The sequence below is a fragment of the Monomorium pharaonis genome, chromosome 8, assembly GCF_013373865.1.
Source record: "Monomorium pharaonis isolate MP-MQ-018 chromosome 8, ASM1337386v2, whole genome shotgun sequence".
NCBI classification, from domain to species: Eukaryota; Metazoa; Arthropoda; class Insecta; order Hymenoptera; family Formicidae; genus Monomorium; species Monomorium pharaonis.
In genome coordinates this window covers 8,717,088-8,735,430 of record NC_050474.1, presented here as the reverse complement: position 1 = coordinate 8,735,430, position 18,343 = coordinate 8,717,088, and the positions used below count along the sequence as shown (strand labels likewise).

General features: G+C 29.4%; 1 protein-coding gene across 2 annotated transcripts in view; it reads left to right on the top strand.

The window, feature by feature from the left end:
* Positions 1-17,823, top strand: part of LOC105835218 (calcium-binding mitochondrial carrier protein SCaMC-2) — a 31,719-nt gene extending 13,896 nt beyond the window's left edge. The window contains exons 3-9 of one of the 2 annotated variants that reach the window (XM_036290779.1): positions 95-182; positions 486-597; positions 14,169-14,327; positions 14,596-14,856; positions 16,408-16,575; positions 16,771-17,025; positions 17,283-17,823. In XM_036290779.1, coding sequence (XP_036146672.1) covers positions 95-182; positions 486-597; positions 14,169-14,327; positions 14,596-14,856; positions 16,408-16,575; positions 16,771-17,025; positions 17,283-17,357 — 1,118 coding nt within the window. In that variant the 3' untranslated portion in view covers positions 17,358-17,823. Of the gene's footprint in view, positions 1-94; positions 183-485; positions 598-5,117; positions 6,546-14,168; positions 14,328-14,595; positions 14,857-16,407; positions 16,576-16,770; positions 17,026-17,282 lie in introns of those variants that run through there. The other variant, XM_036290780.1, reaches the window with a different exon arrangement.
* Positions 17,824-18,343: the final 520 nt, after the last annotated feature.

Below are 18,343 nucleotides of genomic sequence, written 5' to 3'. Positions count from 1 at the left end.
TAACAATCTAATATGTTATAATACAATATTTATTTGCTATTTATTTAATATATAAAACAGTTTAGAAGAGACTGAACATTTATATTATTCGCAGGAAAGATAGATTTAGAAGAATTGATAAGGGCTTTCAAGGAGCTAGGAATAGAAATTGCGCAAGAGGAAGCAACTAAATTATTGCAACGGTAAAATTTTATACTAGTTTTAATAAGAATTAACAAATTTTTTAAAGTTATTTAAAATGTATTTTAATAATACATATCATTGATGAAATATAGTTAAATAAGTTATTACATTGTTAAGACAATTATATTATTAAAAAAAGATTGTAAAACATTAAATAAATGTTGAAAATTCGTTATTAAATATTTTTAAATTTATTGCATACATTAACGCAATGTGCATGTATATGTTTATGAAATGTTGATATTAAGAAATAATGTTAATATTCTCATATTTTATTGATATTAAACTAATTGTTTGCATAGCATGGACCAAGATGGAAGTCTCAATATCAGTTTCAACGAATGGCGAGATTTTCTCCTCTATGCGCCAAGTTCTACTTTACTCGATATTATCGAATATTGGCATCATACAACGGTAAGTATTTTATACTATTTAATTTTTATACTAAAAAAGGGGGGGTATAACATTAAATAGCAAGATGCATGTATTATTCAAGTGTTTAGTGTGTATCACTTATATTCTATTACTATATTTTATTTAAGAAATTACGGATAATACACGAATCTAGACCGTAATATCTTTATTTCCTTAATAAATAATAAATAATATACACTATGTATTCATAAAAAGGCATACTGTAAACATTATTATTCTGTGATATACCTACGTACGTAAAATATATACGTGCATATACATATAATATACATATGAAATTTTCAACTTTGATAAGACACTGATTTGAGATTCCAGTAAATATTCGGTCAAATTATGAAAGATTATCAAATTTTCAATAAGTTTATCTGACGAAATTCCATGTAACATTTCATCAGTTGTTTCTTATGCCATATCGGGTGCATGCGTGCGTGTGTGAAAATTTATAACAAATTTTTATTTATATTTTATAAATTTTATTATGTAATTTGCAAACTTAATTATTATTAATGATACTTAACACAATGACAATTGAATAACACATCGAGCATTTTATCAATAATGATAATAATAGTAAAAAATCAATAATATAACATTAGAAAATTATAAAGTATAATAAACATATGTATACAAAATCATAAGAGTATATAATTATGTTAGGTAATAAAAATATACATCTTAATCTCAATGTGTATAATAACTAGAAATGTGCGTATTTGAATTATTCGAAAATTTTGAATTGTGAAAATTAGAATCGAATCACATATTGATAATATTATAAAATCATATTTGAGTTTATATGATCAGTATTATTTTCTTACAATATAGAATTTTTTTGTTACTGTTTATATAATAATATTAAATTTAATAATAATTATGTTAATTAAAATATATCAGTAATTTTACTCAATATCAAGAAACCCCAATTTGCACATCTGTAAGCAATTATAATAGAGAAGGTGGTAACATGGCCAACCATTTACATTTTATACAATAACTTTGTTAATAATTAATATTTTAAATTGAAACTTAACGGTTACATTGATTAAAGTGTTGTTCATTAGATTTTAGATTCAAAGGTATCAAATATTTAATATTACTATATTACATATTATTTATGAAAATGTAACGACACTGCACAATAGGTCGAAGAGAAAAAGGGATGATAATATGGCTACTACTAAAGTAAATGTAAAAAATTGGTTTTGTTTAAAGAGACATATTTTGTTATAAAATTATATATTTATATAAAATAAATGGTTTGGTTAAAGAAAACTAGCATAATTGTGAAGAGAGATAAAGGTAGATAGACTTACTTAATAAAAGTACGATTTTTAGATTTATACATAATCTCTTTTTTCTGTCGCGATAGTAATTTATACATGCCACGAGTTATTGGTTAACAGCAAAATGACAATCGATATATCAAGGAATTTTTTCGTTATAAACTTATAGAAACGATTGAAAGTGACCATATTACCAACACATTTAAGTGGCTATATTAACAAAATCCTATGTCATAGTTTAACTTTGTATAATTCGAAATGTATACAATCGAATAAAATGTTAAATAACAAAAAGTACTCGAGTGTATATACATTTAAGTGTGTTTAAGTTTAAAAAGAATAAGGAAATATATGTAATTAAATGTTAAAATGTACCTTAAAAAAAGTTTCAAAATTCTCAAAAGTAAAAATGTCTTATAACAAACGTTGGCATATTAACGCCACTTCATAATGGCAGGCTATTAAACAAATAATTCCATAAACAATTACTAGAATTCATCAGCTAATAACGAAGTTATTATATCGAATAATACGAGTGATCATATTGTCTACAGTGGCCATACCATCTTCTTTTCTATTAGTTATTTGAAAAAATTAAAGTGTAAAAAAATACAGTTAAACTTACTAAATTTCTCTTACCGTCAATTCGTACATACATAATAAAATAATTAATAGCAACAACATTAAAATAATATAAATTATTATTATTAACAACTGTTAAAATAATTTATTAATACTAATTATAAGATCATCAATACTAACATTTTTTAAAGAGACAGTCCTTTATTTTTCCCTTATTTTAGTTAGAAACTATATATATAACTATAATACTGATTTACACGATTCACTTGAATTATTAAAGAAAACCTGTAGTTCGTATATTTATAGCTTTTTTAATATAAAATTTACTAAACAAATTCTTTAAAAGCAAAAATAAAATTTATATGATTTTTTTTTTGCAAGTTGCATAGCTAATAGTAGTGTATTATTGATAAGAGAGTGAGTATATTATTGATTAGATTTACACGTTTGTAGGTTTCAAAATTGTTTTGTTTATATATTTTTCTTTTTTGTATTTTTCTCAATTCGATATGAAACATAAAAACATTAAATAAACCAATACATTTTTCTTTTATTCAAAACAAATCATAGATATGTGATTTATTCTTTTTATAACATAATTTTATTTTAAGTAAATTGTTTCTTAAATTATTTTATTTTTAAAATGTTCACTTCTAGTCTTTTTATTTTATCAACTTTGTTGTTTAATAAATAAAAATATATTTTATCACTTAAAGATTTAAAAAATAATTTTATATATATTGGGTTGTCGAGAAAGAGAGAGTCATGACGCATTTTTGCAACAGATGGCTTTAGTTTATTTGTGCAAGTACTAAAGTCATTTGCATCTATGTTATTGATGTTATTTGACAGTTGACAGTTCTAGCTTCATTCTAAAAAAAAAATTAAACAATTTTGTTAAGTTTTGAAGATTTTACAAGTTGAAGATGGAAGACCAAACTGTGCATTTTCGCTATATTTTGCTATTTTACTTCCGTAAAGAGAAGAACGTGCGTCAAGCTTGTAAAAAGTTGCGTAAAGTTTACGGTGACAATGCTCTACAAGAACGTCAGTGCCAACGATGGTTTACGAAATTCCGTGCTGGTGATTTTGATCTCAACGACGCTCCTTGGTCAAAAAGGCCCACTAAGGTTGATGACGATAAAATAAAGGCATTGAGTCAAACCAACGACACGAGAGATTGCAGAAACATTGAATATCCATCATTCAAGCGTTCACGACCACAAGAAGCTGGGATACGTAAGCAAGCTTGATACTTGGGTTCCTCATGAACTTAAAGAAGTTTATTTGACGGCGCGTATAAGCATTTGTGATATTCAAACATTATTGGAGCTGGATGGGATGTATTGCTACACCCACCATATTAGCCTGACCTTGCGCCGTCAGACTTCCCCTTACTTCGCTTTCTTCAAAACTCCTTACGTGATATAACACTTAATTCAGATAAGACTATAAATCAGCATCTTGTTCAGTTTTTCGCTAATAAAGACAGGTCCTTCTATGAACGAGGAATTATGAAGCTTACTGAAAGATGGCAAAAGGTTATCAAACAAAACAGGTAATACATCATTGATTGATCTCTATTCTTTATATAAATAAATGATAAATTTAAAAAAACAAAAAAAATACGTCATGACTTCCGACAACCTTATATATATATATATATATATATATATATATATATATATATGGCTCTTAATATTAAACTAATATAAATTGACAGGATAAATTCTTATAGAGTCAAAGCTGAGCATTAATTACTTATTGTGTATTTTGTTCTATGAATATCTATACAAATGTTTCGGTGCATTGGTTTCCATCATCCTCGGTGTACAATTTCTTTCTCGGTTCATTACATAGTTTTAAAGTGATAGACCCTATAAACATGAAGTTTCGTTGTACATTATTGTTGTTTGTTGAAGATATTCATAGAACAAAATACACAACAACAAGCAATCAACACCCAGCTGTGGCTGTATAAGCATTTATCCTGTCAATTTATATTAGTTTTATTACTTAATTCATCATTTTATTTTAACTCCACCAAAAAGCTATGTTTGAATTTTGCAATTACTTTTACATTTTATATGCCCACAATTTTGTTGTGTAAACATTATTATAAAATATGAAACAATGTTATAAAATTTACTATACCATCTGATAGAAGACACTTTCTAGTTTACATGTGTTACATTTGTTTTTAAAATGTTATTTTTTAAATGTAACTTTTGTTTAACAAATATTATCCAAAAACAAAGTCGTATGCCAGTATTGGTGATCTTTCTTTACTAATAGCAACGATACCAAATATTAATAAGAATATAATCTTAATTATACATAATATATAATAAATATATAATATATAAATATATGAGCTTAATTAAAGTATACAGTGACTACACTGAGAAAAAAATGTTATTAATTTAACTAAATTTTTCAACTAAATAAAATTTTGTCTGTTTAAGTAGTTATATATTTCAATTGATATATGTATATATATATATATATATTTTTTTTTTTTAATTGAAATTTGTACATTTAAGTTAAATGTATAAATTCTTGAACTGATAAAATTTTAATTTAGTTAGAAAATTTTGTCAAATCAACATATTTTTTTCTCAGTGTATAGAATTAGAGTATTAAACGCAAAATCACATAATATTATATGTAAAAGTGCAGGCAACTATAGAATTAGTTTTCTATGAAAAAACAAATCACAGTACAGAGAGTGCAATTGAACTTAATAAGTTTGTCCTACCATCGACTTGTGCTTGAGTAAACTTTGCACTATGCACACGCGACGGCCGCCGACTTTGATCGTCATCGTGCGGGTATTTGCCTCGATGACGCGTGTGGCTCTGACGTCGATAGAATGAGCGATGACGAGAGGAAAAGGGGAAGAACACAGTCTAGAACAGACGGAGGCGTACCCCGTTTTGGAGGGGAGCCACGATATCTCCGTGGCTCAGGGTTTTTCCTCGTGCTCTCGGCTCGTCTCGCCAGTCTCGCAACCGGACTCCGAGCGGTCGAATCGTCGAGAAGGTTCGCGGCTCGTTTCCCCCTTTTCTCTCACCATCTCAAGATTGGTCCAAAAGACCATCTTACCTGTGAGCAGAATATACATTTTCTCCGACCACGTGCGTCCGAACTCTCTTCTTCTCCCCTCCTTTCTCTCTCTCTCTCTCTCTCTCTCTCTCTCTCTCTCTCTCTCTCTCTCTCTCTCTCTCTCTCTCTCTCTCTCTGAAACACTCGTCAACGATCCAGTTTCGTCATTCGATCAGTTACCGGCGATTTTTCGACTGCCAGACTGTTCTGTGTGATTTCTGTAAGTCGCCGGACCTGCCGGATCTAAAGATAACGAAGGAGAACGAGGAGGGGAATTCTCGAGAATTTGCGTAACCCCGATCAGCGCGAACATTTCGCTGAATAGAAAGTTTGAAAGTCGCGAAAGTACAGTTTTCGTAGTCATATGAGTGTGAGGCACGAGTGTGCAAGCGTGGTTGGACTTCACGGAGGAAGTGTGATTTTTATCGACCACTTGACAAGCATATGATACATCAGCGGACGTATAACTCAATTACACTAAAAAAAGAAAGGAACGATCCGAAAGAAGTTAAACAGCTGAACTAAACGATAGAAGATACAACATTGGACGATGTAATGAAAGAGGATTTCCTTTGCAGAAAGATTTTTCCGAAGTGTAGAGAGAGAAAAGCCAAAGGAAAATGGGAGGAAATCATTAGAAGTAGAGTAGAAGAGGAAGTGGAGAGAAGACTAGAACGAATTAAAGGGAAGAGAAACATTTCGAACGATCCAGAGAGAAGATAAAAGGGAAAAAAGACTTAAGAGAGAAGACGCGACTAATTTCGAAGTGAACGAATAGTTGTGGTGGCCGACTTCATGCGGCGAGCGTGTGCGCGACCACATGATCCGCGATTACAGCTGATTGACCGCAGCATGTATGCCCTGAAAAAGCGGGGACTTCTCCAGCACGATGGCACCCTGTCCGCGTGTCAAATGCGTGAGGAATTTCTGCAACGCTACCATGAGCTCTTGCAACGGGTGAGTAGAGAGCGGGAGCGATGGCAGCCGATTGTGGCCAATCGAATACGCGGCCCGGGTTTACCGAGGTATTCCGTTTTCGAATGGCGAAGGAAAGCGACACAGATGTTGCGACGCAAGGTCGTCGCTAGAGAGCGAAAGTGATTCTGGAATGTGGATCTTGAGGACATAACTTGACTTTACATGAATGCTTTTGTATAGTTTCGAAATATGTTCAGTAATACTTTTTATAAGTCAACAGGAAGAAATGTCGGAAATTGAATAGAAAACAATATCTTCAAACTTAGAATTTTTTAATATTATTATCGAACAAAAACAATTACATATATATTATGCTCTTTAGAGATTTTAATATTACAACATTAAAATAAAAAATATAGTTTTGTTAAAATTTAAAATTATCAAATTCTTTAAAGAAAATTAAATTACATATAACAAATATTATTTATTTCTTGCAAATAAAATAGTGATTGTTGTAAATAGAACATTTTAATTTTAATTTAATACATTAATAGTTTAATACTGTTTTTTTTGCGTGCGCGAACAAACACACAAAGAATATGTGTATGAGAACATCAAAGTTGAAAATTCGTTGGGAATGCATGCGATTGAATATGACTTGTCTGATGCATTTGTTATCAGTTATTTCTACTTAGTTAGAAGACTGTACGACAATGATGCAATTTACTCCCCATCCATTAAGTGTTTTTTAGTTATTGTCGAGTTATCGAGTGACGCGATAACGGTAATAAAAATACTGTTTCCGGAGAGAATTTTCTCTTAGAATTTATTTGCAAAATTAGGACAGATGTGAAATATAAGAATTTTATTTTTTATTTAGTAAAATGTCACTAAATTTTACAATAAACTTGTAGCAAAATTTTAAATTTTACCATAATAAGTTTTACTTAAATTATAGTAAAATTCTTCCAAGTTCTTCTACATTACATGGCTTATGATTACCGTAACTTCGAGGATAAATTTTAAGAAAAATTCTCCGCGTATCAAAAAACACGATTACAAATTAATCAAAAAATCGACGATTTAAAATGCACTCAGTGTATGTACGAAAAGAATGTTTTTTGACAAAGCATCTAAAAATTTAGCTATACATATGTATATAGACAGATTTGAGTAATTTTGTTAGATTATTGAAATTATGTAGAACGCTCAAATTGGTTGCTGGAATGGCAAAATATTTTCAGTATCGTTTGTTTATTATATATCTACTATAGTATATTTGGACATTTTTCATAATTGTCTTGGTGATTTGACAAAACCATTTACAGATTTTTATCTAAATTCTTAAACATTTCTGCAAAACTGTTCTTTTCATATAGAATATAGAAATAATAGTTTTGTATATCTTCCAATTTTGCTTCCGACATCTGACTTATTTTGAGTACAGAAACTGTAGCTTCAGAAAGAACAGGCTTAAGATAGTATACCTGTAAACTGCTTGGCTCATTGCCCAGTCGGCTCTATACAATAAGTAGTTGCTAGGTAAACCTTTTTTAGTTCGCGGTTGACTTTATCGTTCGACGATTCGCAAGTCATTTTATTTGGAATATTCTACCTCATTTACGATATCACTATTATTGCATCGAGTTTACAAAATTGCAATAATTTTCCAACGTCTCATGAACAGCAAGTCCGATTGTGATTTCGTAAAATCATTACGTCACAGGTTATGACTGCAAGATTAGGTAAAGGAGGTAGACCAAACAAATAAATTTTAAATCTAATAAATTAAGTTGAACGCTATATCGCGAGCTCCATAACGATAACTTGTAAAAATTATGCATATTAAATACGCTTTTTTGTATCTCCTCTATTTTAATTTAAAAGATAAAAGATGACGGTTACTTGTATTAAGAGATTTATGTCCATTTCAATTAATATAGATTAACTTTAATCTTAATTTAACTTATACTTAATCTTTTTCTAATTCTCAGAACTAGAACTAAAAAGATAATAAGTTAAAACGAGATCAAAGTTAATTTACATTTGTAAAAACGAGCATTAATGTCTAAATTATAAAAATTAAGATAAAGAATTTGAAAAATAAATTAAATTGATAGTATCTAATAAGTTTTATTTTCAAAAATAAATTTAACGTATTACTTATGACATAAAATTCAAAAGTATGCACTTTATATTATAGGTCTAGCAATTTCGATCTTTATAGAATTTTATGTGAGAAAAAGAGTGAGAAAAAAATTTATATATTTATATTGCACATATAATAATATAATGTTCTTTTAGCAAATGTAATTTGAATTATAAAATGTTCAAACAGTATTATTAAATTTTGAAAAAATAAATTTATATTGTTATATAGAGTATAATAATGTATCAAAAATGTGCGCGCGCGCGCGCGCACACACACACACACACACGATAAATATTAATAAATATTGAATTTTTATATAAACATAAAATTTCTTAGATACATGAATTAAATTAAAGATTCTTTTTACGAACGCCAATTTACTAACGATCATGCACCATTATCATTTGAATTATAACGCGTTAGTTTTGTAACAGAATCTTTGTAACACAATAGTTCCATTGTATATGTATCCGATTACCTTCGACGTAACATTACAATACTTCATATCCGCGATCGATAAGCGATTTAAGTAATCTATATACACATGACCGGATTCAAGATAGTAGACAAATAATCTTATCATATAGTTGATTGATATTTGCATTAAAGGTCAGCCAAAGACTAGGTTGAAATATTCTGTAAAAAACAGTAAATAACATACACTGACAATGTATAACGAACGTTGTGTTCACTACAGAATTTTAGAGCTTGCAAAACGCATAATTTGGACATTACTTGTCTAAAAACAGATAAGCACACATGTTTGCAAAAATATAAATTCTAAGATAATAAAAAATTCCATGAATTCCCACCAAGAGATAAAAGTTGATGAATACAGATAAAAACGATAAAAGTATTTTTACTTGATGTATTAATGCATTAATAGCTATGTATTCTTAAATTATTATTGTAAATATTTTCAGAGAGATTAAAAGGGAAGTGAAACAAACCGGCATTTTTTTATTAGAAAATTTCTTTGTATTGAGTTTACAGAATTTTAAAATCTTTTATATAATTAAAGTAAGCACAAAAATAAAGAGAGCGACAGCCGATTTTATTTCAATAACAAAAAAAAGTTTTTAACATGTTAAAACTGCTTGTGACTTAATTAGTTTTGGCACAGCAAACTATTGACGACAATATTTGCTTTGCTTAAGGGGATGCTGGACTGCCTCTCAAATTTGATCGGAGTCAATAATGTAGAGTTATTTTTTGCACATCATTAATGAGATTTCGTATATATTTCTTTTATAGATTTGGAAATTTTTTTTCAGAATTAAAATACACATTAATATCAATCTGTGAATTAGATTTTATATCGAGAACCAAAAAAATTTTTTTCATATTACTCTACTTATCGATTTCTTCCGAATCCGCACTCACACATACATATGAAATTTTCATAGACAGAAATTATTATACTGAAGCGTCTAATTTCATTTCTAAAAGCACAGAATTGTTCTTTGCTGTAATGCAATGTGCGAGGTATGCTTGTTTTATACGTACAAAATTTAAAACTTTTATACGTAGCAAATGTTTTCATGAGTCGACCGCAGGAGTCGATCACAAAACTAACTTTTAACTTTTGTTCGTTTTTCATTAAAGTTGTGTACACCGCACTTCGTTATTGTCTATATTTTAATTCTGGAAGATTTTTAATTGTGTAATCAACAAAAAGATTTTTCACTAGGACAATAATCGTGTTTAATCGGTAAAACAGACCCATCTCCAGCATTCCCTTAAAACAAAAAATTCTACAGTTTATATGTATAAAATAAGTATTCTATAAAATGTATAATATAACATAAGTATATGTATAAAATGTTGCGTCATTGGAAGTAAGATTAAAAGTATAGAAAAAGATATTCGATCTTTTAGAAAAAAAAAAATAAATTTTTTATTATAAAATATTTTTGAAATGATTTTATAGAATAAAAATTCTTTTATAGAATTAAAGTTTGCACAAAAATTAAGAGAACAAAAATGCTTTCATGTCAATAACATAATTTTAATACAAATAAAAATTAAATAAATTTATTATTGACATGAAATTGCTTTTTGCTCTCTTTATTTTTGTGCATGCTTTAACTGCATAAAAGGATTTAAAATTCTGTAAAGCCAATTAAAAAAAAAATGTTCTAATAAAAAATGCCAATTTAAAGACTTTTTTTAATAAAAGATGACTCTATATTATCAACCTCGTTCATATAGTTGACAGGTACTCCAGCATTCTCTTAATGTAAATTAATTTACATTAAGAGGATGCTGGAGATTATCAAATTTTACCATTTACGCAATAATCTTTGTATGTATTTTTTCTATAAATTGTGATATTTTTTCGTCCTTGATATAAAATTCAATTTTTACTGATAGTAGTAATATGTATATTTTAATTCTGGAAAAAAATTTCTAAATCTACAAAATTTTGTAACATGATTTTATACGTATTTTTTTATAGATTTGAAAATCCTTTTTTAGAATTAAAATTTATGTATTACTATCAGTCTAGAAACTGGACTTTATACCGAGAACAAAAAGAAACATTTTTATAAAGTCTTGTTAATAATGTGCATAATAATTCTACATTATTGACTTCAATCAAGTTTGACGGTTACTCTAGCATCCCTTTAAGACTTTAAGGGGATGCTGGAGTCATTCGTTTTACCGATTGAACGCTAATTATTTTCTGACAAGCTTGGCTCTTAAGGGGCTGCTGAAGATGGGTCTGTCTTACCGATTAAATGCGATTATTGTTCTAATGAAAAATATTTTTGTTGATTACACAGGATTAAAAATCCTTCTCCAGAATTAAAATATAGACATTAACGGAGTGCGCAGTACACAAATTTATATGAAAAACGAACAAAAATTAAAAAATTACAGTTTTGTGATCGACTTCTGCGGTCAACTCGTGAAAACATTTGCTGCGTATAAAAGTTTTAGACTCTATACATACAAAACAAGCATGCTCCGCACATTGCATTATAAGAAAGAACAATTCTATGCTTTTGGAAATGAGCCTAGACACTTCAATATAATAGATTTCTTTCTATGAAAATCTCGTATGTATATGTGAGTGCGGATTCGGAAGAAGTCGATAAGTAAATATGAAAAAAATTTGTTTCGTTCTCGATATAAAATTCAATTCACAGATTAATATTAATAAATGTACTTTAATTCTGGAAAAAATTTCCAAATTTATAAAAAAAATATATACAAAATCTCATTAATGATGTACATGAATGACTCTACATTATCGACCCCGATCAAGTTTGAGGAGCAGTCCAGCATCCCCTTAAAAGGGATGCTGAACCTGTCCCGTTTTACCGATTATTTTGATTATTTTCAATCCATGAATCTTTTAATTATATTTACAGAATTAAAAATCCTTCTCCACAATCAAAGTACAGACGGTAACATAATGCGCACGTAAGAATTTTATACGAAAAACACAAAAAATTTTAATTTGTGAATGAAATTAAAATTTTTTTTTGTTTTTTGTACAAAATTTTTACGTGCGTATTATGTTACTGTCTGTACTTTAATTGTGAAGAAGAATTTTTAATTCTGTATATACAATTAAAAGATTAATGAATTGGAAATAAAGGACAGCTTTAGCATCCCCTTAATTCATTTCATAGAATTGTAAATCTTTCTCCAGAATTAAAGTATAGACAATAACAAACCCTGCTGGATACGATTTTTTTTAAGAAACAAAAAATTAGAAAATTATACTTTTGTGCTATCTTGTCGACTTTCATCCACAGTACTAGTTTTAGAGACTCTATACGTACAAAATAACTGTTATGCAGAGTTGTCTATAGGAAAAAAAATGCTTTCAGAACAGCTAGAAACTTTTGGTATAAGAGAAAAATTTGTTTGAATATTTCATATGTATGTGTGAATGCGGATTCAAAAGAAGTCGATAAGTAGAGTAATATAACAAAATTTTTTTTGTTTTTGATATAAAATCCAATTCACAGATTGATATTAATATGTGTACTTTAATTCTGGAAAAGAATTTCCAAATCTATAAAAGAAATATATACGAAATCTCATTAATGATGTGCAGAAAATGACTCTACATTATCGACTCCAAACAAGTTTGAGTGGCAGTCCAGCATTCCCTTAAGGGGATCCAGGAGTGCCTTTGAAATTTGATCGAGGTCGATAATGTAGAGTCATTCGTGCACATCATTATGAGATTTCATATGTAATTCTTGTATAGATTTAGAAATCCTTTTCCAGAATTAAAGTACACATATTAATATTAATCTATAAATTGGATTTTATATTGAAAACGAAAAAATTGTTTCTTATATTGCTCTACTTATCGACTTTTTACGTGTACATAACCCAAATTTTCGTTTTTTCATTTTCCAATTTGCGGAATGTGAATCTTTTTTTCTAGGATTCTAATCTTATTTCTAATTGCACGATATTATTCCTGAGAGTTTTTTCTAGGGGGCGACGTGATTATTTTATACATATAAACTATAGATTTTTTGTATGAAGCAAATATTGTCGTTAAGTGACTAATAAATAACAATTTTTTTTTTATTTATCAGAACAAATTGTACATCGCCCCCTTCATTTTTGTGCGTACTTTAATCCTGTAAAAGGATTTTGCATTCTGTTGTACTCCAATTCGAAAATCCAAGTTCCCAAAAAAATGTCGGTAACTCTGTCACTCCCGGATCCCCTTAAATATATAATCATAGAATTGTATTAATTGAATATATTAATTATGATCAATGTATTAAGAATAGTTAATTTTCTGAAAGAACAGAATGCTTGCTTCCAATAATAATTTTGTTAAATTATTAAATTTACATTGAAAAAAAGTGACTGATTCAACAACAAAACTGTTTTTGTTGTGGGCTGCCAACAAGATATATTCAATACAACAATGAATATATAGTATTGCAATATAAATACATAATTCAATTAACATCATTGCACTTGCATTAACAACAAATATTATTATATTATTATATTAAGTATATCTTTTGTTGACAGTCCCCAACTAAACGTTTTGTTGAATTACTTTTTTCTCAGCGTATGTATGATGTTCTATTAATACTGTCATTGGTACAAAAATCGATAAATTTACATAAAATTTTTTTCACAAAATGTGAAATAAACTTGTTCAAATAAATTTACAAGAATATGTTAAGTGTGTAAATAGATACTTTACAATATGCTATGTGATAATACGTTGTATGTGATGTTAACATAGATATGATAATATGCGTATTACTTGAGCCTATCAGAAGCTAAATTGAGTGACTTTGCAAAATAAAAAGAAGCGGACAAAACTGGACTAAAAAATAAAGTTTTACTTTCATAATTATTTTTATTAATATTTGTAATAAAATGTTATGTACTAATCGTACGAATATTATAGAAAATATAGATATCTGTACTGAGTGATTTAATAATTTTAATTTCATCAATAATATAATAATTGTTTGTTTGATAATTATAACCGATTTCTTGTTTATTTACAGTATATGGATATCGGAGAGGACATCGGTGTCCCCGAAGAGTTCACAAAGGGTGAGATGGTGTCGGGAATGTGGTGGCGACATTTAGTATCTGGCGGAATAGCAGGTGCAGTATCACGTACCTGCACCGCGCCCTTAGATCGTATCAAGGTCTATCTGCAAGTAAGTATTTGTATGATTTTCCTTCTATTTACCTTATTAACATCTCTGAATTCAGTATCAATATTACCAATTATTTAATTGGTTTTTATAAATATATATTATTTATAAAAATAGATTTTTAAAATTATAAAATATCGAGATTTATTATCTATTATGCATTGTATGAAACGATTCGTTTATGACTATACGTCGAACGAGTAAGCGAGCGAGTATAAATTTGTCTAGTTTGCTTTAATACGACGAGAGAATCGTCCGATCATCCTTACAGGTCCACGGCACACGACACTGCAATATCATGAGTTGCTTCAGGTACATGTTGCGCGAGGGTGGCATTAGCAGCCTATGGCGCGGCAATGGCATTAACGTACTCAAAATTGGCCCGGAAACCGCGCTGAAGTTCATGGCGTACGAGCAAGTAAAACGAGCGATCAAGGCGGATGATGAGGCACGTGAGCTCGAACTCTATGAGCGATTTTTTGCCGGCTCCATGGCCGGTGGAATCAGTCAGTCGGCCATTTATCCTCTCGAAGTACGTTCCTATTTATCATGTAATTTATGTTTTCTTACATTGAACATTTACCAGACATGTGAGATAAATGAATTTTTTATTTTACATCATGGTTCTTAGTGTAAATAATGCACACACAGGAATTATCAAAGATTAATTTATATAATGTGTTTCAAGATACCTGTGGTAAATTTTAAGGAATGATAGATCTTAAAAAAATAACTAACTCTTATTAAAAGACTTGTGAACTCCAGACTAATTTTTAATCTTTCCCGCGCACTTGTGATAAGATGTGATCGCTACGGACGGAGCGCGTTGCTAACGAGTCGACATTAACATACGGAGTGACATCAATAGTTTGACACAATTGCGTTTTTGTTCTCTAAACTTTGATGAAATTTATTATAATTCTAATTTATTTTTTTGTTGTGTGTGTGTGTGTGTGTGTGTGCGCGCGCGCGCGCGCGCGCATGCGTGCGTGCATGCGTGTGTGTGTATAATACATTTTTTGTACGTAAGCGCATCTACTTTTCGACAACATATAATAATCCTCTATCAGTTTGTTGGAAACACTTTACGTTTTTAGATAATCGGTCACGGCAACCTTCTGTACAAATTTTTAGTATAAATATATCGTAAGATGTTCAAATGATGATAAATAGTTGTAGTTAGAACACTTGCAGCATTTATGTTATATACAAATAGCAGTTATAAAGAAAATATATAACATTAGATCATTTTGTTTTAATTACGAGGAAGATTTACTTTTAGGAAGTTTTCTAGCAAGAAATATCCTGAATTCTAAAAAATTGATTTATTGCAAGCCTAGAATATTCGTAAAAGTAAATCTTCCTCGTAATTAAAACAAAATGATCTAATGTTATATATTTTCTTTATAACTGCTATTTGTATATAACATAAATGCTACAAGTGTTCTAACTACAACTATTTATCATCATTTGAACATCTTACGATATATTTATACTAAAAATTTGTACAGAAGGTTGCCGTGACCGATTATCTAAAAACGTAAAGTGTTTCCAACAAACTGATACACACACACACACACACACACACGCACACGCACACGCACACGCACACGCGCACACACACACACACACACACACACACACTTATACTTTATGTTTGTTTTTCTTTAATGATCATTTTAGTCTAATAAACATTTAAAAATTAAAACAGATTGATTTTGATTTTTATTGCATTTTTAAATATTGTGATTGGTTTCTTTTATATTGTACTTTTATAGAGTATTTCCAAACTTATGAAAGGTAGTGTATTTATATTTTGTATATGTACATATATATATATATATATATATATATAACTTTAGGGAATAGGATAGATCTTAACAAATTTTAAGAAGAGTGTTGTAATTCAAAGGATATGATAGCTGGCAAATCAGAGTTCGTTAAAAGAATCTTTAATTTATATATCTGCGAAAGAGCAATTTTGTCATAAACGTCTTAAAATAACTTGTGTATACCGAGAAATTATTCGTACAAAGAATATAAATTATGGAAATATGAGTAAAAATATATAATAAATTTGTAGGTGCTGAAGACGAGACTAGCACTGCGAAAAACCGGCGAATTTGACGGAATGATTGACGCAGCCAAGAAAATATATAAACAAGGTGGTTTGAAATCCTTCTACAGAGGTTACATCCCTAATCTGATAGGAATACTTCCCTATGCCGGCATCGATTTAGCCGTCTACGAAGTAAGTTGCTACTGAAGAAAAAGTTTTGTATTATTTTTTATTTCATATAACTGTTATAACTAAATTTAATTTTACAATATTAAATTTATTGCTATTCAATTTAATGTTATAATTTGGGTAATGTCAAGATAAAAATTTTCTAACTTTCCGTGATTGTTTTCAATATGGTCATTTGAAAGGAAAATATATTTGCAGACGCTGAAAAATAGTTACTTACGTACGCACGACAAGAAGGAACAGCCGGCATTTTGGATTCTATTGCTGTGTGGCACTGCGTCGAGCACGGCCGGCCAAGTATGTTCGTATCCGCTAGCGTTAGTGCGGACGCGATTACAAGCCGAGATTACGCCTGATCGCTCGCCTAATACTATGATTGGCATCTTCAAAGATATTCTCAACCGCGAGGGCATACGCGGTTTATATCGCGGCCTCACGCCCAATTTTCTCAAGGTATTATGATCGATGATAAATTATATTGATTTTTAAAGAACTTTTATAGGATTTTTACAATCAAATTTATAGAAATGTGCTTAATTTATTATGAAGCTTTGTATAAATATTATACCTTCGATAAGATGGTTATCTTTTAATTTGCACGCGCGCGCGCGCGCGTGTGTGTGTGTGTGTGTCAAATAATCATAAATTAATGATTTTGATTCGTGCAGCTAGATTATTACTAAATGTATAAAAATATATTTTTTTCACAGGTTGCACCTGCCGTATCTATTAGCTACGTAGTGTATGAGCATTTTCGGCAGGCATTGGGCGTCAACATGACGTGATGAACATGAATGCTAGGTGACTGATTAATTCAATTAACTAACTTATTCTCTCTCTCTTTCTCTCTATCCTTTCTGTCCTTTCTCTATTCCTCTCTCTTTCTCTCTTAACTTGTTATAAATAATCGATATGGCGAATGATCGTTTGGCGATAAAACCATAGAACTTATACTAATGGAAGAGGAATAGCGTATACCGTCTGTATGCCGAAACTGTGTCCCAACATTTGTGCGACAAGGATAGGTAGAATATGACTTCAGATGAAATGAGACAACTAGTTTTCTGTCTCATTTCATAACTTTTCGTCATGAGCGGCCGTATTTGTAGGTATGAGACAGAACTAGTTTTCTGTCTCACTTCTTGGACACACTTTTACGGGTCCTTTTCCTCTTCCATTAGTATAAGTTCTATGGATAAAACGCGTTCGTTCATCCTTCTTCAAAGAAAAAAGACGAATAAAAAAGAAAAATGGCGGTGTTTATTTATTGTTATCCGTAATATAAAATATTTCTTCGATTAATCGAACATTATATATTTCGCAATTTTTTAAATAATTTATTAAGATTTTAATATATTTTTAATATTTTAATATTAATAAATTAGATAAAAATAATGCGAATCAAAATATAATAATCAATTTTTTAGCAATTACTGTGGTAAATTGCTATTATACCGCAATAATGCTTTATTTCGGCAAATAAATATAGTACAAAGAATGTCTTACGTGTAAGGAAAGTATTATGTGTAGTCTTTTTGTAAGCGAGCAAGTTTTGAGTGAACAACGATCAAAGAAATAAAGGCCAGTTTTCGATTATCATTTAATGTAAAAATGTATTTTATCAGCAGAACCGTCAAGTCAGTATCAATATCAGAAATGCGTATTATGTAAATTATTTTTGTAATTTATTTCATGTCTAAAATAAGTTTTAATTTTTTTATAACTTTTGTAACTTGAGAAGTATAAAGTAGTAATTACATAATGATTATTC